At 41.4% G+C, this 24,245-nt stretch overlaps 1 protein-coding gene across 1 annotated transcript in view; it reads right to left on the bottom strand.

Moving 5' to 3' along the window:
• The window catches only part of SMYD2 (SET and MYND domain containing 2), a 55,636-nt gene extending 32,625 nt beyond the window's left edge, over positions 1–23,011 (bottom strand). The window contains exon 1 of the mRNA XM_009330218.1: positions 22,959–23,011. Coding sequence (XP_009328493.1) covers positions 22,959–23,011 — 53 coding nt within the window. The remainder of the gene's footprint in view (positions 1–22,958) is intronic.
• Between the last annotated feature and the right edge of the window lie 1,234 nt (positions 23,012–24,245).

The following is a 24,245-nucleotide window of genomic DNA, read 5'->3' as shown; positions in this document are numbered from 1 at the left end:
ATAGGTTCAGTCATTGTAAAATATGTTATCACCCTCTACCACTGAGCTAAATGTTAATCATGACCCACTGTAGATCTACAGACAGCAGGGATGGAATTAGCGTATCCAGTTAGAATAATAAAAGCAGTATCTAATTGACTAACCAAGTACCGCATCTTGCGCGCGAGGACTGCCATTTACTCCGTATCCCAGTTCAAGTGTAGATCATGGATGTCTAGCTCAGAGGTCTGGACTCTTAATTATAGGCATTTCTACGACTAAGTATATTTAAAAATAGTAATCGATAATGTATTCATTTTATGAATGAATTAGCGTTAACTGAGAAACTGCCCTTATGTCCAATCCAGTTTGATTAATTGATGGGTCAATTATAGGTAGACAAATAGAGTCACAGCTCCTAAAACCGTCTACTCTGACTTCTTAAACTGCACAAGCTATTGAATTCCTTGAACTAATTCCTGCTCAAAGTAGAGCAAAACTTTAAGGAAACAGCCAGTCTTGATTTTAAAATGTCCTTAATAAGTGGTTTTACCAAAAAAACTACTAAACACATATGCTTTATCTCTACCCTTAATATGCCCAGTTGTCCTTTCAGCTACTGGATCTTGTTACAACATTATAAGCTATTTTGAAAAGTTCTCAGCTTTTTTCTTTCTACATTAGTACTGGTAGACAGTGGTAAAATGAAATGATTCAGCATTTGCTTCCGAAATCTGAAAATATAGCATTATATACTCCAGTCGTGAAATCCTGGTCACACTGAAGTCAATGACAAATTCCTACGTTCTTTAATGAAATCAGGATTTAACTTCTGTTTCAAATAACATTGTGTCCAAATAAAAGAGGTCTAACAACTCATACGCGTTACCAGATCACTTCTAAACAATCCTTTGTGCTGGGCCATAGGCTTCTCTAAGATCGTGTAGGTTCACTGATGAGAAGCTTGTGAGGAGGTTTCTTTTTGGGGGAACCAGCTGGGATGATGGCAAACGTTATCACACTCCTGCTCCACATTATCACCCTTGTTGAACAGCTGACAATTTGATTATGCCTCAGGTAATGAGGAAAAATGTGTATTTCAGTAGCTCTCTTTTTTAATAAACAGTCATTTAGTTTTAAAAACAAAAATAATAATTTACTAAATAGGCTTTATTCCACCCTGAAAAACATTGCTTTCCAAGAGATAATGCATGAACTTATTCTCAAGAGTGAAATTCAGCACCGGCCTGCAGCCCCATTCAAACCCTCCAGGAGAAATTCAACCAGCTGCCTGCATAGCTTTTAGCTTACTTTGGATGTTTTCAAGAAATAAAACTGGTTTGATAAGTTATTAATGAAAACAGTTTTGTAGCTACTTTGTTAGTATATTTATCCTGTTCCCCCTCCTTCTATATTTATACAAAACCTGTAAATAAAACATACTCTTTTGGATCTCCCTGTTTTATCTGTGTTTTCATACCATGTTCATCAGATAATCTGAGCATGGGTTTTTATGAATCGGTCTGAATGCCTAAATAAATATTGTTTATTGCAAAACACAGACTTGTTAATCAGTTTATGAAGATTCTCAAGGCTTTAGCCATATAAATATGCATGCAACTGCTGAATAAATGCCCGACACCAGGGAGTTTCAAGCAACCAGAAAAAGACTGGAGTGCTCTCACTCCCCACTGCTCACAAGATGAGTGGAGGAGTCTGTACCCCGCAGGATATGTTGAGGACCTGGCAGGATTGGGTGATAAAATGATACTTTGCTAAATTATACCTTACATCTGCAGAGACTTGTACTTCTCATCTCCTGTCTTTTTTTAACTTCCGTTATGTCTGTTTTAAATATGAAAGATGATGGCTCATGAAAGGATGTGAAGTAGGGTATAGGTTTAAGAAAGTCACAGAACAAAGTGTCATGCCTGCTCTTTGAATTTCTTAAAATTAAGGAGTCTTTAGAAGTAGAGCTGTTAACCTTCACTCACAACCTTGGAGCCGCTCTATGGAAAACCGTGCACATTTGACAGAAAAGATCCATCCCTGTTAGTCACTTTTAGTTAAGTTTAATCACTTAATCTTCCAGAAACGGTACCGCCGAACCGCAGACTCTGTTCTCCAGGAACGGCTGCGCACCCTGTGCCCAAAGCTGTCTTTTTGTGTTACGTGTCACCACAGACTTTAGCAGAAAGGTTCTGAACTTGGAAAGGGAGCGGGGAGTCACTCGCTAAGACACAGGGCCCCGAGCAAGCTGGAGAGTGAGCTAGGAATAAACAATAAAATCAGCTACGGGGTAGGTACAGGGAATGATCATAGGCCAGCAGCCTACGGGGAGAGAAAGGACAAAGGAAACCATATATAACCTTTTCTATATTTAATGCAATTATTTCCAGAGAGATCTGGTTTACTAACCTTGTCTTTTTTGTCTTTTTTTTTTTTCCTCCAAAACTATTGGTACCATCAGCTGCTTTCAGCTGGCCAGTGCAGGTGCTGACAACAGGATAGCTGGGGCAGCTGGAAGCACGTCCCGTGCTGCGGTCCAAGTAACAAAAAACTCAGCGTAAGCTGGTTTAATAGGCTTTGTGGGCAGATTTCATGGCTCACCCTAAACTCTGTCCTGCTGTAGCTAGGCAGCTGCTTCTGGTATCTTGGCAATTTATGGGTAGCTTGGGTTCAGAGATTTGCACCTTTTCAGCAGGTGAGTGCAAGTCTGTATTATTCTTTGCGAACCAGAGATTAAGTGTGAAGGTAAAAACTCAGCAGGAGCTGGGAAATGCTGCCTTTCAAAGAGGAAAAGTGCAGTTAATCACTTTTAGGAAATAACCTGCAAGGTGGGAGTTCAGGGATGACAATGAGTTCAGAATTCAGTAGGGGCTCCAAGCACGGCGTGTCACCGGTGCGTCTCTCAGGCTGGTGTGCTCCCAGCTCCCAGCCCTGGAGGGGCCTGGGCTTGACATTCAAAATCTGTCCTCGTGTTATCTTCCACATCTATGCCATAGATTGTTGACATGTTGACAGTATTGACATTGCCCAGTACTGATACACAGACAAAAATGCTCTAGAGATGCCCTGGCTCTGTTGACAGTCAAGCTGTTCCCAACCAAAGAGGACTGGTGGAAACAGAGAAGCCGGGCAACCCCATAGAGACATCTGTCTCTTCTCTTTAGAGACATTTGTGATAGTGAAAGACGAGTGATCTAGAAAGAGGTTCCTCATTTTTTCATCAAACGCTTCACCGCCTTCACCCATCAGATACCTCCTACAACTTTATAAATATTAACATCCCTACTGCAAGTCTTTACAGGGGAGAGTGCAGACCTAGAAGAAGCAAAGACTCAAGTTTCTGCCTAATATATGGAAGTGATTTGCCTGGGTCAAATATATTTTAATCCACTCATTTGAAGTTTACAAGCATTTTTAGTATGTCATTACAGAAAGCCTGTACACAAATTTCCAAAGACAAAAAGTGACAGCAGCACAAATGTGGTTTCAGGAACATATCATGATGACAGAACTGGATGACTGTGGGGAACAGGCAAGGGCAGCTGTTAGGTGTGAATGTGACACTCAACACTCAGATGCTTGCAGTTCACAATTTGCTTTTATCAGAATCAGCAACCTCACAACTGCCATTCTGTGTTAACTCCAGCCTGCCCCTGGCAGACCTGCATTAACCTTTGCTTATGGAGCCACGGCAGGACTCAAGCAAATAAAAAAATATAATGTCAGATTTTCCACTGGTGTAAATCAGCATCTCTCCACTGACTTTGAAGGAACGGCACCTGCTCGCTCAAGCTGAGGATCTTACCCGGTGCTACTATAGCATCATTAAGTTGTCACATTCTTCCCCTGCCTCTCCTTTTGTCGTCTAGCTGCAACTTTTCTGCGTTGAAGACTAGAGAACGGTCTTTGATCCTCTGATAACTCCTTGAGGCTCCCTAAGATAATTGGCCAGGACACTTCCTGAGTTATCCAGGGTCATGTTATCTGCCCTTTTACTTGGAGAGGGATTACAGGCAAGAGAAAAGTCTTGGAGCCTTCACAGATGCAGACGACCTACATGAGTGCTGCCGTGTGTAGTAGGTCAGGCACCCCTCCTGACATGAGGGACACCCCATTGCCACCGGGCCGTGCTTAACCTATCCTGCTACTGATGTGGAAACAGACACCCTTTGGGGTGACAAGGGCCCTAAGACTGCGTAACTCTTTTGTCCCAGCTCACTGGGGGTGCTGGAAAAGGAAAGTGGGTGAGCTGCTTTTCTGCTGATGCAGGTATTTACACACTGTAATCAAGCAATCTCTGCATGTTCTCTAAAGTTCTCATGGTAAGGCGTTTTCTTCAGTTCTAATAATGATTTTTGCAGCTATTTTCCAAACCTCTGATTTTTTTCAGCTTCATTAAACATACGATCACTGAAACTGTATGGCATCTCAGTAGCCACACCAATGTTGTATAAAGGTGTAACATCACATCTATATACATATTGGTTGCTTTTCTATTTATATGTGCAAAGATTGCATTAACAGTACAATCAACAGTAATTTATATTTAACCCGGCAACAAAAATGCTCAAGTGCCAGGCCTAAGACTGACCCCTTTCCAGCCTTGCTAAAAATATATTTATTCAGTGATGACTTCCCAGCGATAACTCATTTTTGAGATTTGCCACTTAATAAGACCGCTGTTCTGCTAGTGGGTATTTCACTGAGACCGCACAATATTATTTTTAATCAGAATGTTTTGCAAAATTAAATCAAACGCCTTACAAATGTCTCAGTATATCGCACTGAAGCAGTTACCTTTTCAGCCAAATTTGTAATCTAATGAGGTTTGTCTGACAAGACCTATTTTCCATAAAACCATGCTGACTGGCATTAATTACTTCCTGTCCTTTCATTCTTTATCAGTTGAATCCCGTATTCTATTATTTTGCTCCCCCCTCACCTCCTCTCCAGTTTGATGTTAGGTTAGCTGGCTTATATTTACCAAGGTCATCGTGTTTGTCCTTGCTGAATACTGGCAAAACATCAGTCTTCTTCCAGTCTTCTGGAATTTCTATATTATTTCAAGACCCATTAAAAATTAATGTGTGGAAGGAAGGATCTCCTCCACCAACTATTTGAGACTCCTCAGGTGCATGATATCTGGGCCTGATGAATTACAGCTTTTTATCACAAGTAGATGTTTACCATCCTATTTGGTTACTAATGGACTGAAAAAGACTTTGGCTGCCCGATATGATACTGCTGTCATCCTACTTTTTCAAAATCGAGGAGAGACATGTTTATTGAATATGGCTTTCTTCATTATTAATGATTTTACCACCTTCATCTGGTAACTGGCTAATTGCATTGCTGGGATTTCTTCTGTGTATAACGTATTTCAAATACTCTTTTATTTTTTGTCCCCTTTTTTTAATTGCCTTCCTGGATATGCAGATATCTTAAGCTTCAATTTTCCGTGCGTCATAATTCCCCTTTTTCTTCCTTTTGCTGCAAGCCACTATTCCTCCCTCTAATCTCTGCCTCCTACAAAATGAAGTAATAGCTGGAAGGAGAGAGAAGGGGAAGGAAAGAGTTCATTCTTCTGCTACCTTCAGGGCCTCTTTAATTATAACTAATATTGTTCTTACCTTCTTACCTTACTCTCCCAGTTTAACTTCATGAATGATTTGGTTGCACACGGTGCTCTAAAAATCATCGAGTGGATGGATTCTGGAAACCAAAGAGCCGCCTTTAAGTATCATCCAGGTGGAAGGAGTAGGAGTGATACCAGCTTCCTCTTATTCCCTTTTCTGGTGTTCCCTATTGACCGAGGGCTCATCTTTCAGCAGGCTAATTCACGTCCACGTAGTTGGTGGTTTCTCTGTCAACCACCTCTTCTGCTTTTCCTTCTGTGACTGCTTTTCTACATGGACGGAAGCTGAGACTACACAGACTTTTACTGAGAGAAGAGCCACCATCCATCATCAGATGACAGGCACTTTTACTTCTTGAAAGATGAAATCTGGTCCAGCAGAGTACTAAATATTTGTAAGCGACCCCACGCTGAGAGGCGTCACACCACCAGCAGCTAGAAGGCCTCCAGATGTGTTTATACAGAAATGCAGTGCTCTCCCAGCTTTGCATTTGGTACCAGCGAGAGCTGCGGGTACAGAGTGCATTTGAAAATGAAACCGAATGTAGAGTATTTTTATTACAATCAATAACTTGGGGAATTCCCAGTCCTTGCAAGAATTTTTTTGGTGGTGGTTTTGCTTGTTTGGGATCTTTTTTGCTTAGCAGGGGAGAAAAAAAAATGTAGTCAAAGCCTGGGAGTTTTGCTTTGAATGAAAGTAGGCTTGTGCCTCTTTTAGGTTAATAGGAAGATAGCTATCAGGCCAGATACTACTATGTTACGTTTACACTTAGCAAAATAGTTATTTAAAAGGAAGTTGCACCTCAACCACGTGCTTGGGAGCTAAAATGTGTTTGGGAGCTATGCGGTTAGCTGCTGGCTGAGTCTACACAGCTACTAGGAGAGGAGCTGGGGCACAGCCCTGGCCCCCAGGGCTAAGGGGCTCAGTCTGGCTCCCGTCTACGCTGCCCACACCTAGCGCTCTTTGCAGCAGGCTGGCTGTGTCCCCTGGGCCGTCACTTCATGCAGGCTCATCTTTGGGCACTCTTAATTTGTGGTGTTTGTTCAAAGTCTATGAAATAATGTGGCCCCTAGGCTGCAGCCCCTTTGGTGCTAGTTCCACTGACAGAATGCTGTGAGCCCAGGGATACAGCACAGGGGAATACCTGTAGGGCCTGAATGTCATGGGGATGGGGAAAGGAGATAATGCATTGCAGTCTTGTCCGTATTGCCTTTGGGAATGCTTTCTGGAGGAAACTATCTGCCAAACTGCCAGGGCTCTGTTTTGGGGATGTACTTGGAGTGGTCCAGAACAGAGCCAGAGAATAAGCTATCAGTGTGAACTGATCAGGGATTTCAGGTATTTAGCACTGTGGAGATTTACATTGTGAAAGTATTTTAGATTCAGAACAAGTACATTTTGGATAAGTACTTGCTTCTTCCTTGCCCGTTATCAGTGCCTATTAGCTTTCAGAGTTAAGAGAATGGCAATGGCAATAATAATAATAGTGATAAAACTAGGGGAACTTTTACCTTCAAGTGTGACTGTCCTGCAGGTTTACGTCACTGAGAAGTCTGTGAATGTGGTGAGAAAGGAAGGGACTGGGAGTTGTCAGACTCCACACATGTGGTTGGGGCACCTGGACTGCACAGGGTAAACAGACTGTAGGGCCCAGGCATGTAGAGGGACCAGTATAGCAGACATGATTGACCAGATGGAAAAGCAAATGTTCTTTAAGACAACAATTTGGAAAATCCCAATATATAAGAGAGAAAATGAGGCTATTCAGCAACAGATCCAGGTAATATAGCTGGGTTTAGATCCACCCAAGGATTTGGTGCAAATATGAAATGAAAGTAAAAATACATTTTCATTTCTCTTAATCTGTTTCATTAAAATAATAAAATTAAAAACAGGAGTGCATGGACAAATATATCAACCATAAACTCTGTCCCAGATAATGACTGTGTTAACAGAAAGTCAGGATCCCTCCAAACCCTAGAAAACTAGAAACAGAAATCAGCATCCCCAAAGATTAATATGGTACTTTTCCTGCAGTGCTTGAAGAGGAGTAGGGCTTGTCTATACTTCAAGAAATATTTTAAATGATCAAAGGAAAGACAGAGAGAAGAAGGTGTGTTAGGATTACAGTATTAGCAGTTGAAAACTGTGTTCAGCTGGACTCATAGTACCAACTTCAGCAAACACACTCGTGACATGAATGAGACTGTACTGCTCAAGTCAGTCTGGGAAGTGTTGAAATCACAGCTCATCAATTCCAAACATCTTCAGAGAAAATCCACAGAGACAAAATTTTCTTAAAGAAAGGAAAGAAAGAAAATGAGTCAACGCAAAGCTGCTTCTCAAGGGAGTTATGTAAAAAATGAAAAGTAAATACTCAAAGATATGCAGAAATCGGATGAATTGAAACAATCATGAAAGCAGTAAGACAAAATATTGTAGTCTCAGGAATGAAATAAAGGTTTGATAATAAAACTAAGTGGATACATTATCCACATAAACACTTCGGGAGTTTGAAATTATCCCTTTCTGTGGCATCTGATGATGCTTTGGATGGTATTGAATTATGATTGTATTCAGAGATCTTTTTACACCATCAAAGGCATCCTCATGAGCTAAATAAGCTCTTGATGAGTCAAAACTGACACAAAATTGTTGCTTAACAAATCAAGTTAGTCATCTCAAGGAGGATTGCTGTAACTTTTATTTTTTCTGTGAGTCATTTTTGAAGACATTTTGACTTCAGCAAACCTTTCTGGGGCCCCTTCTCTTCAAGCCACGAAAGCTGGCATGGGTAATCCTTGTGTCAAGAATCAGTGACTAAAAATATTTGTCTCAAATCGATAAGCTAAAGCCTGCCACTTTGGTTTATGCTTCCATCTCCTGCCTCTTTAAGATTAAAACATGGTTACTCTATGAAATTCATAGAAGAGAAAAAAATAATAGACCATGGGACCTTCACTGGTTCAATTACTTTAACTGTTAGTCTTCTATACATTTCTTATTATACCCAGCATTTGCCTTCATAGATGTTGAATTACTTACTTCAATCACTACCTTTGTAAATGCAAAAACTGAGTAATGAAAGCTATTTCTTAGACAGCATCCCTTTAGCCACTGTAATTTTATTGCTCATCATAAGGTCATATGGAATTTCTTGCAGCTCCTTTCCCTCTGAGCGACATATGTGAAGACAATTTCATGTTTGAAGCCATGACCATGACAAACAGGGACTAGTGAATCCAATGTTGTTATAACATAGGTAACTAGGTCACCTTTAAAATGAAAAATTCTATTTAAATTACTGCCATTTCTCCAGTCCATTTCAAATTAATTTGGCCTCTAATTATTAGTTCAAACAATAGTCTGAACTATCTTTCCACGGTGGATTACCACTTTCTGGTTATAAAGATACCAGATCATATTAATCTTCTGTTTCAGCTCTCCCCATCAAGCCCCAGGATGAGGAAGAAGCAGATGAAGGGTTGTGCAGAGTTCTGCTCTCTGAGCCTCTCTTGAGATAAATTAGATGTTCCTTTTTAGTCTAACTTGCTCTGAGTTTGGGTCATTTGCGATCAGGCTGTCACAGCCACCTGCCTGACAGCATCACCATCCCACTGGCATTGCCACTGGATGTGGCAGAGTGTAAGCAGCTTGTCCGTGTCTCCAGTGTCCAAATTCCCACCACAATCTGCCCCTCTCTAGGTGGATCCAGGGTCTGCTCAGGAGATAACGGGGTGGGAACACAGAAACAGTCACTCTAATGGAGCTCACTGGGTGCAGTCATAAGAGGGTAAGAGGTGGGTAAGAGAAAATTGTGAAAATTTTGACTGATAGGAGAGGAAAAAAGAAAAGACAACAAAAATACCTTAAAAGCTGATTAGTCAGCTTTGAAGTACCTGCTGTCTTTGTGCCCATTGACAAATATTAAGCAGCCCATATTCATGGAACTCCTTGAATCAATACCTAAGACTACTGCCGCTGTATTCCAGAAGGACAGATATGTAAGAATTACATCAGAAGTGTAGGACTATGATGTGCCAAACACTTCCTGAAGACTTTTTCTATTTATTTGAGGAGCTAAATTAACCCTTGCACAACTAGTTCACCTTGCAACATAATGTCCTGAGAGGACATTCACAAATAAAGGTTTCTGTAAGTGTTTATAATTTGGGCTTTGCTTCAAAATTATAATAAAAAAAGATTGAAAGCTCATTTTTCCCCCTCTTCCACACTAGTGTTGTTTCATTGGCCTAATCAAGATGAGAAGGCAGTTGCTATTTATATTTGTCTGGTTTTGACAGTTTGCTTACTAGTTTACTTAGCTTGCTAGCCAAAAGACAAATAATGCCTTTGCCACATGTGGCAGTACACCTAAAATCATGGAATTGTAAAAAGTACCTGTCGTAATATATATCTCCATACATATTTTGTTATACTTAAAGGAAAATGGAGAGAGAGGGAAAGGGCCTGTTACAGGATAGGTCTTTTATGAAAAGTTCTAGATAACATAATTGGAATAGAAACAAGGGGGTCCTAGAGAAATGTAACAGAACACTGCAGAAATTACTCTAAAACCTATGGAGCATTACATCTTTTATATGAACTTTTTTGAGCCATTGTATAGAATTTAATAGCAGAGGTATCTGAGCTATAGGATGGTACAAAAAAAAACCCACAAAAAAACCCAACCAAAACACAACTGCAAAAAGCTTATCATTTTGTGTTAAATTCCACAGGAGTTTTCCATAAGGGCTGGGCTGTTTCTGAGGTGTATCCTGTGTGTGTTTCTTCTCTACTCCTGTGGTGAGCTGAACTTTGGTTTTAGTCTGCAGCACATTCTGAATGTGCAAGTAGCCTTTTGTGGGTAAAAAAGAAGATAGTTCTCTGTCTCATTAATCTGCAGATTCACGTGGAAGTCTATGCTGTCTTAAACTTCATTGGCAGGTCACCATCCAGCTGCATGAGCCATTGTGTTTGAGTTTTAAATGGGGATGTACAATAGGCACTGTACCTTCTGGTGTAAAATGTACACAGAAAATCACATACCACTTCCATCAGCAACTGAGGTTTTGTATTATTTCAATGGATTGAGGGCCCTTTTTTAGTGCATCAGGGAGCTGAGAAAGTGTACATAAAGGACTGTATAACAGCATCCTTTTCTGACTTGGTAGAAATGAGAGAAACTACATTTTTTTGTCAGAGATATCCGAGGCAGGTAGACTATGTATGAACCACAAACACAAGATTAGCTGTATGTTAAAAATACTACTTTTAGAAAGCCAACCAGTTCAGATATTGAAACTTCTCAATTGTTCCTACCACAAAATTAAAAACAGAGTTTGGGAAGATTGCTGCTGAAGCCAATACAACAGAGATTAGAAATGACAAAAGGGTCTAAGTTCCTCCAAATTTAGGAAGGGGAAAAAATGTCAAAACAGTAATAAACCACAACCAGGTCAACAGGTCCATCCACATGAGAAAACCAACATTTAACAGAAGGGCCTCTGAAACTTCTGAAGAACAGAAGATTGGTAGGAAAGCATTTTTATGAGAAATAAAATGTGCCTTCCTGTCAGGGAGGAAGGGAGTTGCAGGGTGCTTGAGAAATGGAAAAAAAAAATGCCATTAAACCCCGATATGAATAAAGATCAGGTGAGAGAGGATGTCACCCTGTGGCCTTTGGAACTGTATTTCTGCTGCCTCCTGAAATTATGTTTTCCTGAAACAAAGGAACAGTGTTATGGAAAAGTGGGTGCCAGGTACTTTAGGAAAATGAGACACAGCGAAGCGGATAAAAGAGACAAAGACAATAGCAATCATATGCAATAAAGTGAAGGCAGCTGAGGTCTGAGACAAAGGTGAATATTCTGAGCCAGCAAGATGACTGAAGCAGGGGAAGGAAGGAGGGAAAGGTGATTCACAATAACATTTGAAAGACATTGGCTTGAATATTTATCAATGTCACAGCAAACTTAGCTTGGCAGCCTTGGTGGCTGACTTTGTCCTTTTAGTGATTTCCCACCCTTAAGATGACAAACAGGAATGTGCTTCAAAGTACAGCTCTTAATGTGAGTCGCACACAACAGTGCTTAGGCTCGCATGCCAACTACATAGGCATTGTCATGCAATTTTGTAGCTTTTCTATAGACATAGCTGAGGTATTTATTTGTATCAATATCCAACGGAGTGGATTCAGTCTAGGCCACGTGGGCTGTTGTACACTTACAGGGATGTGGAGGCAATACACCACACACACACAACGGGACATGCAGAAAATTCTGCGCAGCTGCGTCAAGTACCTCACTTGCTACAAGTCCATTCAAATTACAGTGTAGGTCCTGTGCCCTGGTCAATGATTCTGCTACATCTTTAGTTTAGAAATAGCTAAAATAACTCTGAAGTGATTAATCCACCTGATTGATGATGGATACAAAAGTACTCAAATAATTTTTTTTTTAGCTGATAGCGAAGGTCTAATTTATACTGCTTTCGTAAGAGCTATTTCTGCACATACATAATGGTATTCTGAAGTGACTGGTTCCCAAAGGTTAAGATGTAGGTACTATTAAGTATCTTAGAGAAGTGCCCAATCAATAAATTTCAGAGCTATACTCAATGCTGTATCCCAACTTTTCCAAAGTTAAAACTGCAGCCCAACTCTTATCTATAGGTAAGGACAAGGCAAATGTCACGCTCTAAAAAGACAGAAAAATTACCATGCCTGCTCTTAGTGACATTGATAAAAGCGGAGTTAACTCCAGATGTCATACTGCTGTAACCAAGAACTGAATTTGGCTATTCGTCTTGAATCAATGCTATCAATAAAAGTCTGCCAAAAATAACCAACTGGTAAATATTAATTTAAACAGAAAAATTGGAAATCAGTTTCACACTGAGTTGCAGCATGGGGCCACTGCATGCTGGCAGTAAGAGGATAATGACACAAAGTGCCAAAAAAATACCTGGAAAGCATTACTTCTGTGTGACATCCAATAAAGATGCCGCACACACCCCTACATTTTTCAGCAATTAAATATCTGCAAATGAAAGTGCTCTCTTTCCCCAATTCCCTGTCTGCAATGGCCAAAATACGGCCCAGCAGTGCTGTAATAGAAGTTTTTCAGGGTGGCCCCTCTGCACAACAGCTGTTTCGCAGTCTGATAGTAGCATCTCCAACCAGCTGCTTCAGTTTGCTCCTGGCTGTCACTGCTATAGGTTAATAGGAACAGAGGCAAGAGAAGGGCCTAGGCCAGCATAAAGCAGAAACAACAAAAATTTCTGCCAAAAGGGAGTGTGGGATAAGAACTTTAATGGGCAAGCAAACAAAGAATCAGACTGAAGCCTGAGGCGCTTCAGTGTGTTGGCAACAGACAAGCAGTCCTGGAACAAGTGCAGCCCAGAGTCTCAATTTGAAATGACTGTGTGGCCCCTGTGCCAAAAAAGTTTGGCTCTGTGTATACATATGTGCATGTATATCTATATCCCCACACCAAATATGTAGTTGTGATAATCATGTCGTAAATTACAGAGCCATATGATAAACTGCATGTGCCTTTGACCACCTCACCTGCCCCCTGCCAGCTAATCCATCTCCATTTGGATTAACTCTGTCATTCCAAATGGAGGCTTTAATCCTGCAAACACTTATGTGTATGCTTAACTTTAAGCACTTGAACAGTCCAGTTGAAAAGAAGTTTGGCTGCATGCAATTTCAGCATCAGCTCTAGGTGCAATCGTAGCCCTGCTTATTGCAGTCAATGGAAGCAGTTTGGGCTTGTGATTTCTGTTAGCTGATAGGACAACACCTCTAGCACTGGTGCCGACTGCTGGTTTGGTGTATGCCATGGATAAATCCATATCATTCCACTAGCTTCAATAGCGTTACACCAATTTACACCAACTAAGAATCTGCCCTGTTGAGAAAGAAAAGTCATGAGGATTACTAGACCTAATCTACAAACACCAGGTGAGTATCAGTCCAAGCATAAAATGAAAGCAGGGTGCAAGTACCAGATTTCTTATTCCCACAAGATGGGGGTGCAGGCTGATGGTGGTGTTCTACCGTGAGATCTATGCAGCCACTCTCGTTTCATGAACATAAGGAAGGCCTTGCAGAGCTTCCATCACCTGTTCTCTCGTGGCTTCAGCTCCAGATTTTCTCTCTGTCCCCTTCCATAAACTGTGCAGAAAACAAAGAGAAAGGCAGCAGAAGAGAAGCGTAATTGTATACTGCAAAATAACATTCATAAGTCACACAAACACTAAACCCTACGTATGATGAATCTGTCCTTTAGGGACAGTCCTTTCCATGTCATTGTCTGGTACTTATGTTGTTGTTCATCTAGCTAATTACTGCTTTGAAAGGTATAGTCCTGCTGTCATGCCTAGATTAGCAGCAAGTGTTTGGCCAGCTACTTTCTTGTCACAGTTGATAATTATTTAATGAGTTCTGTTCTTCCCTAGGAAAGCAAGATTGGGATAGAATTGGACTTATTTTATCACAGTAGCATTGCTGTGCCTGTTGGCAGGTTTGACAGCAACAGTGCTGGATTTCAGTAAGACAGAAGAAGAAGAATTTCCATAAGTAGTTCCTGAATCAGTTGGAAGCAACGGGGAAATTAATAGTAATGAGTGAATCTCAATAGATACTGACTCATTACTATGTTAGCTGCCAGTCTTTTCCTGCAGCTGTAACCATGCTGGAAATTGGGTGATGCTCTTAACTAAAAGAAAAGTCATCATAAGTTAGTACAATATGTTGATAAATGGGAAACCTATCTTTAGATCTCCAGATTTCTCCATCTGCAGTGGGGCACTGAAGTCACATTATCACTGCAGTAGAAATATATTGATAAATAAAAGAGCGTCATCAACAGGACCATATGGACCCTTCCTTCCAATTACCTGTCTGGAAGAACGTTTGAAGCAACGAAGGCAGGTAAAGAAACTTTGTGCTGAGACCAGGTTAGAACGGCACTGGTAAAGGCTTGTTGTATGTGTAGCTACCTGCTGCCGTGGGGTATATTTTAAAAGCTCTGTGGTAACCATTCCCAGCTATTTTCCCTGCCTGTCTGGGAATTTTCAGAAAGAAACAGAGAACTGTACATGGAAAATGTTAACTCCTTGAAGGCTGCTTACAAAAAAAAATGTAAAAACTTCCTGATCGAAATAAAGATGTTACATTTTTATTTTCATTTCAAAATCTATTTTAATTCAAATGTTTTAAAAATTTCAATGTCAAAGCAAAGCATTTGGGTAAATCTTGAATACTTTTTTTCTGTTAGCATTTTACTTCAAGGAAGACTTGGGAAGAAATTTTAGTCTGTTTCAGAATAGGGAAGACACTTTCAAAAAGGCAGAATTTCCCACAAAATGGAAACCGTAGTTCCTGCTTACCTTTACTATGTCCCCTCACACTGAGTTGTGTTTTTCTTCCCACAGCTGTATAAACTTTCTAATTCCTCAAGGCCATAAAGCATGGAGATCTTTTTCTTTAAGGTTACAGGTTCATTTTGAGCTTGTGTGCAGTCCATTCCCTTATCTCTAACTCTCTCTCCAAAACGTGATTCACCTGGGCATGTATGAGATACACAGCTGGGTTTGTCTGTCACTTGCTTTTCCTAGAAATGGCACCGAGTCATCAACTAACCACCACCAGACAATGCCATGATGTCCTACATTGAAGTGCCTTCTATACGGCCACATCACTCAGGACAGCAGTGGTAGCCAGAAGGGGAAAGGTTGGTTTGTCTGAAATAAATGACCTGAAAAGCTGGATGACTGCTGGTCTCAGCAAACTGCTCCTACAAACAGCAGGGGCAAGTGAACTCTGAAAACATAAGAATTTCTTGTTAAGCAAGCACCCCCAGTAATGCTAATAAATAATAATAACTTATTCAAAGTATACAAAATGGACAATATCTGACTTTTTTTTAAATTATTAAATCTAATATTTTTCCAAGCAAGACGGTTTCTTAGCTGTCAGAATTTTCAGAATTTTCCCATGTCCATTTTCTATTAGATCATTTAAAACACAGATATTGTGACCATTAAATGGTCTAATCCTCACCAAAACCAGTGAGGAATTCCTCTATTGACTCCAATGGCTTTTGCATCAGGTCAGAAGCATTGAAGACAGTTGTTTTCTCCTCATAGTCTCCATCATAAGTTCTGTAAAATGTATCCTGACACATTAAACAAAAGTTTTTCCAGGAAAGCAAATGCAAATGTAATATGTTATAAATATTCAGGCTGAAAGGGAATTAAAATATATGTTTAAGTAATCTGTGGAAGAAATCAGTCTTGGTTTAAATTATGTTCCTGCTAGGAGATGTGGATTTCTTACCAAGAACTGAATGAAGTTCTGTCTGTGGCACACTGGATCGCTCTCCGAAGATCACCGAGCAGATAGCACAATACATTCATGGCTACAAACAACACCACTGCTGCAGTTTAGTAACCAGCACTTTGACTTTTTTCACAACAACATGTCAACCAATAGCATAGAAGTATGGATTTATCAACAGGTCTATTACTACATTTATCTCCGGTCTAACATTTATGTGTATTTTTTTGCTCCTGTTACTGGATATGGCACCCAAATATAGAAAATGCATTGTTATCTGTTAGCAAGCATATATACCAATTTCTTTGGAGGTGTTTTCTCTATGCTAGTAGAATAAGTAAGTTATGTTCTGTGCAGATTTATTTGTAAGAGGTTGTACAAAGCTGCTGGGAAGAGATTCTATGCCAATGAGGTTGCTTTTGCAGTTTAACACTGGAATTTATTTTTTCTATACATTCATTAGTATACAGAGCCGTGGCTTCATTCTGGATGCCATTTTCATTGCAGATAACTAGTTACTGAGTCACTCCTGAAATGTGAGGAGGTTTCAAGTGATGTAATTCTTGCTTTACCTCCCTAACTTCATATATTCTGTTTTAAACTCACTGTTATCCCAAATGAGGACCATGCCATTTTTTTTTTGGAAAGAGGTTTAACTTGTTATCTTGACACGTCTTAAGATTATATCAAGGGTTTGGATAACCCGTACTTGCTGAAGTAAGGGAGCAAGGGCATTCCTATCTCTGATATATCCTTTATCCTTCCTTCCTGCCTCACAGGCTGAACTATGCCATGATGTTTACAGAAGGGATATAGCCCCAGAGAGGAGCCATTCATGCAAGATAAGGCACTGAACAAAGCCTAAATCCAAATATCCCCCAGTCTGGAGAGAGTTTAGGGCTGGATTTGCATCTGATCTTTGCTGCCATTTTCAAATGTATGCGTATTTTCACAGTAAGCTATTTTGGCCTGTTTCTCCTACCAGAAATGTATATATATGGCTGCATGCTAAAAGGAATATCAGAACTAGTGTTATAAATGGCTACTAATAATCTAGATGTTGAACATATTATCCTCTTAGTATTTCCATCCAGACTTTATCTATCTCTGCCCATCTCTCTATATACATGCAACCAGAGTGTTTTGGTGGTGATGTTCAAGGTGGCATACGAGCTTTGGGGTTTTTTTTAATCCAGAAGTCGGTCTGGACCTGGACTCTAGAAGAGGCCCCATCTAAGCTCTGCTGGTCCTCCACATACTTTGTGCAATCAGGTTGAAACAGGATTTACTTCTCACTAGTAAGATGCACAACTCCAGCCTGAATGGGGAAGGACACCCCACAGCGGTATGGTCATAAGCATATCACATTATGTGAGTATCCCCATGTCCAGCCAGCGTTAATGTGAGCCCCTCTTGCCTCCTCCAGTAAATCAATCCCCTCGTTACCTTCTCTTACTTTTGGCACTATGGCAGAAGAGTTTAAGCCTGTTAGGCAGGTCTTGTCAGGCAGACAATGTCTGAAGGAACTTCACCCACTGCAGATATCATAAAGTTAATATCATAAAGTTAAGGGGCAACTCTATTATGTTTTCTGCAGTTGTCCAGGGAAATGGAAAACAAGAATCACGAGTGGTTAGAATTAAGTCCTTGTCTGCTCTACGTCAGTGCAGTATGACTCCCAACAATCAGTTTTCTATGTGTAAAAATCAAAAGGAGTTCTGCCTGCAGAAGAAATACAGGAGAAAAGTAAGCAATAGGTAATTGCTCTGTGGATAAACTAATTAGCAGTGCAAAATGCAAGTGGCAATAATGCCCTTCCATTCAAGACATTCTCATTTTATTTTGAACTGAGCATGCATGTGGTAATGTTTTAAAGCACTGAACATTTACTCATTTGACAGGGGTGAATGACACAGAAGTCAGCATCTTGTGATCAACAGGAAAAGAAAGGAAAAGAAGAACACTCACTATTCTGATGTCATCTCCCATTGTTATTGTTGTTGTTCCTCCAAATAATGGAATTCTGGAAGCAAGACTATAAATCTCAAAGCTCAGCATTGTCTCATTCGGAGATCAAGGTCCTTGTTGCTGATTGATTCATGCATTTTTCATTTGGCTAGCTAATATCCTTTAAATGGAACAGACACTTAGGCATGCCCCCCCCCCCCCCCCAGAGGATTTAGCATATAAGTTAAGCAATTTCTCGGATGATTTTTGGTAGAAAATATCATTTATGGAAAACAATGAATATTACTCACCTCAAAAGTCTAACATTAATTTTCTCCACAATGAGCCTGGTGCTATTGTGCATTAAGAGCACTCAGCTTTTAAGGTTAGATTGTGATACCTTTCTCAAGTTGAATAATACCTAATTCTCTGAGTTATCCCATTGGAATGAAGTATTAAGACATCACTTGACATAGGTAAGTGTATCACAATCTAGTCCTTAATGAAATTTGTAGAAGCTGAGAGTGTCCTCTACAATAATGAGTCCATAATCCATATTTTTCTATTTTTATAGATATGTTTTACCTTCATTTGTAATCTTTAGACAGCTGCATGGTAATGGCCTGATGTAGCTACTTATATTTCACTACAACTTTGATAATTTTAAAGCTGTCTGAGATTGTACAAAAAATACAATCATAGAAAGGTTGTCTTTTCTTCAAAATTTTAAATGTTAATTAGTTATATAAACATTATAAGGAATATTTTTCCAAAAAATCAGGTAAAATAGCTGTTCAGGAATCACAGACCTCACTAGGCTTGCCATGGGATGAAGACAGAGCACAGACAGTTTTGCTCTAAGGAGTTATTTGGGTTCTTTTCAGACCTTTAGGTAAATTCCAGTTTATCTCAGGCTTATAATATAAACCTCAATGTCTCAAAGACTGTTGATGTCTTTCCTCTTTGACCCTGCTTCAGTCTGGCCATATTGCCAGTTCTTTAGAAATCTCACCCTCCTGTTAAATATCAGGATTCCTCAAGCATTGCCTTGCAGTGGGATCGCAGGTATTGCAAAGAACAATTTTTCTTACTGTTTTAGACACAAAAGTATATGTTGAACCTGTACTACCTCCTAAAATATAGCCAAAAAGATATTTGGATTGCTGCTTAGCACAAGCAAAATCTAAGAGGAGTGTGCAGTATCAAGATCGAAATAGCAACTCCAATACCTCCATCCATTTTGTAGCAACATATAGTGCCTGACGGAAGACGGGACTGCATCCAAGGTAGCCCCTTGCCGTTCATGTTTCTGGAGGATTCCCACTAAAATTTGCTTTCAGTCATAAAATATTTCATGCCTTATGGCACATGGAGTTATTTGCCATCAGCACTCAAACAGTGCATTGGGATTCCTGAAGGACTTGTGCTCACCCTTCCTGAACTGGGGTTTGGGCTCAGGATGACTCCAGTGTGGTCAGAGGGAGGTGAGAAGGATAGAAGTGATAATGGACTTCTGGGAATCCTTGGAAAAATTTGAAGAAACCCATGGGTGACTCCATTTCCGTGGGTGAAGGGACATTGCCAAAATGCCTGCTTTTCTGGACATAACGGGCTGTCGGGAACTGTGCATCAGCAGCTGAGATGTACCCTTGTTTTGTCTGGGGAAAAAAAATAGAGCAGGAGTGATGATAACAGCTGAAAGAACTTTCCATTATAGTTAATTCAGTCATCAAAAGAGAAATCTGACAACACAAAGGAAGGAACAGTGAAAGACCTAAATAGTGTGAATAGAGAATAGTAAGTTAGAAAGAACTGTAAAACGCTGAACGCTGCCTTTGGAGAACCATGCTGCTCTTCCTCCTGGTGTCAAACATCCCACTAAGAAAAATTAAAATATCTGGACTAGAGAAATAACTCATAGTTTGGGGTTATATCTGTAATTAAAGGAGGAAGAACATGACATTTAAGCCAAAAGACAGGGAGATTGCTAAGAATGAAATGTTTAGAAAGGATATAACGGACATTCTGCAGTATCATGCCAGGCACTCGTTGGGCTCAGAGCTTTGCTGGTTGAGGTAGGTCCATCTCCACATGCTGAGAGAAGAGCAGCCATGGGACAAGGAAAATTTTCACATCCGAGCACAGTTCTTACAGCAGCGTCGGGTTTTCTGAGCAGAAAGAGGGGCAAGATGATCTGACCTTCTTCCTGCTGGACTGCGAAGGTTGTTTCCTGCTTTGTCAGAACATCGCATCTGACATTGCATCTGTGCTGGTGTTTTGAGAGAGGTTGTTATTCTGGTGGATACTGGAAAAGAGATTAAACTCTTCTGGAAACCGGGGACATTTTCTGTAAAAATGAAGTGCTAGAGGAGAGTTTCAGGTTTGTTTTTCTTTTTCTTTTTTTACTTTCCTCTTCTCTGAATTTCCTTTCAGGGAGGGGAAGGTAATTTTCTGAACTCCATGACTAACTTCTCATGTCATTTGTTGATTCTTCCTTCACACTGAGGAGAAATTGGGGGGTTTCCAGGCCTCAGTTTCACAAATCATTTAAGCACGCATTTAAATGCCTCTCTGTTCAGCCACGCAATCGAAACACCTGCTTTAATCCTGCAAGTACACGTTTACGTTTACAGCAAATAAGCTTGACAGGCAAATAAGGACCTAAGAACTGGGTCTGAACCCTATGGAAACCCTATGGAAAAACTCACACTGGCATCAGTAAGCCCCTCAAATTACAACCCCCCTTGCTAAATTTTGCGATAAATAGGCCTCTATCACAGAGGTATTTTCAGAGGAAGGTAAGGGGCAGGGGGCGAGGGGGTCGGCTGTCAGGCCCTGCCGGCCCCCAGCACCTGTATCCACTCCTCCAAACTGCAGCCCTCGAGAGAAACCCTGCAACAACAAACACAGCTGCACCTGTGCAAACATCCTTGGTTTCGTGTTTTCTTGGGGTTACTGTAGCAATAGCAATTTAGCATAAAAGAAAATACAAAGTTATGTAACAGCCTCTGCCTTGAGGTAAAGGTTACTGAGGTAAATACTAATGTTAGTGGTATCTTCTGACTTGGGGTTACTTTTTATTAGTGCACCATGGGCATGTGGGAGCCTGAAGAATTAGCTACCCCAATTAATAATAAGATGTAAAATACCATGAGTTGGTCTTTAAACCTAATTTTATTGATTTCCAACTTTGAGTTTATAATTTTTATTCAGCAATGTTTTTATGTCCTTTACTCCTGAAATCATAGATCTTTCTGGAGCTTCTTTAACCTGGCCTGTTTTAGACTTCCTTGTCCGTCTGAATGGACTTAAATCCAGTGCAACATGTATTGCTAGACGATCTCCAGCCCCTTCAGCCACATTGCCCATTTTCCCTGTATTCCTTCCATATATAGGTTTACAGTAGGGAATTTCCTATAACTTCCTGACATCATCTAGACTTTGCACTGATGAATTTCAACATTCTTATTCTCATCCACATTCACGTTCTTCATTGGTTTAAGCATAGATGAAGTGCTCCCTGCCTGGACAACTCCCTGGGAGGACCAGAGCAGAAGGGTTTGGTCTTACCTCACTTTAGCAGCCCATAAATGTCAAGGAGCAATTCCTTTGGGGCTGGTATTTTCTGTGCTTCATGACAATTCGGACAGCTAGGGCGGAACAGGCAAAGCCTTTGGCATTATCGTACGAAAAATACCATTATTCTGCATAAGTTCAAATCCATTTTCAGGCTCAGATAATTCCAAACCACCTGAAATGAGGAGTTTCAACTGGGGCCAAAAAATGTAAGTTACCCACCTCACACACACAGGCTCAGTGAAATCAGAGGGTTAAGCTATGTGAGAAAGATTTCTCTGTGGGTGGTTGAGACTTGAAAAAAAAGCCCAATATGAAGAAAACAAGTTAGGCAATTTTAAAGGTGCAAGGCCAGACCCTCATATGATGCCACCTGAATCCTTCTATTTCTATTAAAAATTTCCTTCATTGCTTTTTAATCAAATGCTTCTGTAATCTGATTGCTTTAATCAGATGCTTTCCAGTCCTTCTGTGAAGGCTGGAAATCTGAGTAACAACATTATGTGTGGCCCCAAGTGATAAAAGTAGATATTTTTCCAAAGACCCACAAAGAATACTTAAACCCACCACTGTCTCTTGGTGTGTGCTGACCTGTCTGCCTCCAGGGTTCAGTGGTTCACTTGAAACTTCAGCTGCAGGCTCTAGGACATTGGATTTTATTCTGCTTTCCTGAAGGCCTGCGGAGCTCAGTGCAAACACAGATTACTCCAAGCTTAGTTATGAGGCTTTATTTCAAAATCCTAGCAAATGTACAGCAATTTTCCACATGCCTTGTCAACGCTCACACGGCTTCAGTTCCCTTGATGAGGGGATGAGTTGTTCATCCAGAAGTGCAAAAAGAATTAAAATTTGCTACCTCGCCCTTACTTCTGCTAGTGAGGCCAGAATAGAGTTAGCAGCCAGCAAATAACTTGCAGGATGTTGGTCTGGGATCCTGCTGACATTTACTACCTGGGGCGCTAAAACCACAGTAGGAACTAAACTACTCTTATACCCAACAGCTGATATAAAATCCTGATATGAAACTTGCTGCTTATGTTAAGTAGTGTTTCTGAAAAGCGTCAGCAGATATATTTGATGTTTTGCAGAGGATCAGTATGTTATTCAGTTGAATGCATTCCCATTTCCACTTCTGGCTGTGGCTATATTAAAATCTAAACCTATATAAAAGTACGCTACACTGATATAAGCACCGTTATATGGGGATTACTGTGATGCTGTTTTGCCACTTGAGGCGATTCTTAAATTTGTGCAGTAGGAGTTTTGGGATGGAGCCTTACAGTTTGGGGGTTTCTTGTTTGTTCTTAACAGCGGTTCATCAGCAGGTCCAGAGACACACTGGCTATTCGTATACTGCAAAACAAGCAGTGCCAGCGAATGCTCCCAAGCACTGGTGCTTTGGGCACATTTCATTTATTAGTGGAGATGTAGCAGCCATGTTGTCTTCACCGGACCAGGCTCACCTGATGCTTTTGTGTCCTGTTGGGCAGTACCCCACTTCCCCAGGTGGCCCCATGTCGGCATCACGGCAGCTCCCCTCATTTCAAGGATGGCGGGCGGTTTTTAGGAGGGGATCAAGGAAACAGAAAGCTGCTGGAAGGTGACCGCAGGTAGGCATGGCTCCTTCTCTGGATTGCGATCCCACGGGTGGGAGCGCACCCCGCTGCTCGCTCCCCTCAGAGGCTGCGTGTCCCGCCCAGCACCCCGCAGCCGCCTGCCCTGTGCCCCTCAGCCCCATGACAACCCTCGGGCCCTGGGTGGCCTGGGCCCTCCGAGCAGCTCTGGAGCCGTTGGCCTGCCACGGGGTCGGGGCATCGCAGGGAGGATTTTGGGGCACCTTGCTCTGGGCGTACTTATGTGCGGGCACATGCCAGGTGCGGGCAACCCCAAATTCACCCTGTCCTGCGAGGCTCGGCCTGCGTTTTATTATCACTTGCTGACATCTGCTGGCTACGGCACGAATTATTTCGGAGGGCCGCCAAGCAGGGACCAGGAGCCACCTGGTCCGGGGAGGCCTTCCTCGGGCGGAGGCAGCGGGAGCCTCCCTGAGGAGCCAGGCCCGACAATGAACGGGTGGTTGCGGACCTCTCCTCAGGGTCGGCATGGGCATGTGTGCCAGCGGAGCAAGGGGCCCTGCACCCTTCTTCTGTGATATTCCCCATGTTGTTTGGTTTTTTATGGAAAGTCCCTTCTTTCAGTGTACACACAGGCCCCAGTGTATTTAGTTAGAGCGGGTGTTGGTGCTTGTGGGGATGCCGAGGGAACGTCAGCCAGGGGTGGGCCCGCGGTGTATCATTCGAGCAAGCTCCTTGTGCCAAAGCATGTAAGCAGCTTTTCACACTGCCTTGGGAGAGCCAGGAAATGGGGGGATTGCAGGCAGATCAAGGGGCTCGCCTGACCATGCTGTGTCCGCTTATGCTCTCCCTTTCCCCGTGTTTGCAGAGGGAAGCTGTAACAGACTGCCCTGCTTTGGAAGGAGTCTGTACTTTCACGTGGTGACTCTGGCCAGTGCATCCCTCAGAAGCCCCTTGCCTCCGACCATTTCACTGAAGATACAAAGAATGTAAACAATATGCTCAAGGCCAAAGGGTGAGTTAATGACAGAATAAAATTCCAGTTCTTCAGCCACGTGCTTTTAAGGTACTTCATAAGCACCAGCAATTGAAGGCTAGAGTAATGCCTGGCTGTTGCAGGAGTTGCTATAGCTGTCCCTGTCTTCTGGATGGGTTGACTGACACGAAGAATTGCAA

This window comes from Pygoscelis adeliae, unplaced genomic scaffold (genome assembly GCF_000699105.1).
Source record: "Pygoscelis adeliae isolate BGI_AS28 unplaced genomic scaffold, ASM69910v1 Scaffold308, whole genome shotgun sequence".
Classification (NCBI taxonomy): domain Eukaryota; kingdom Metazoa; phylum Chordata; class Aves; order Sphenisciformes; family Spheniscidae; genus Pygoscelis; species Pygoscelis adeliae.
This window is presented reverse-complemented; position numbering and strand designations above follow the sequence as displayed.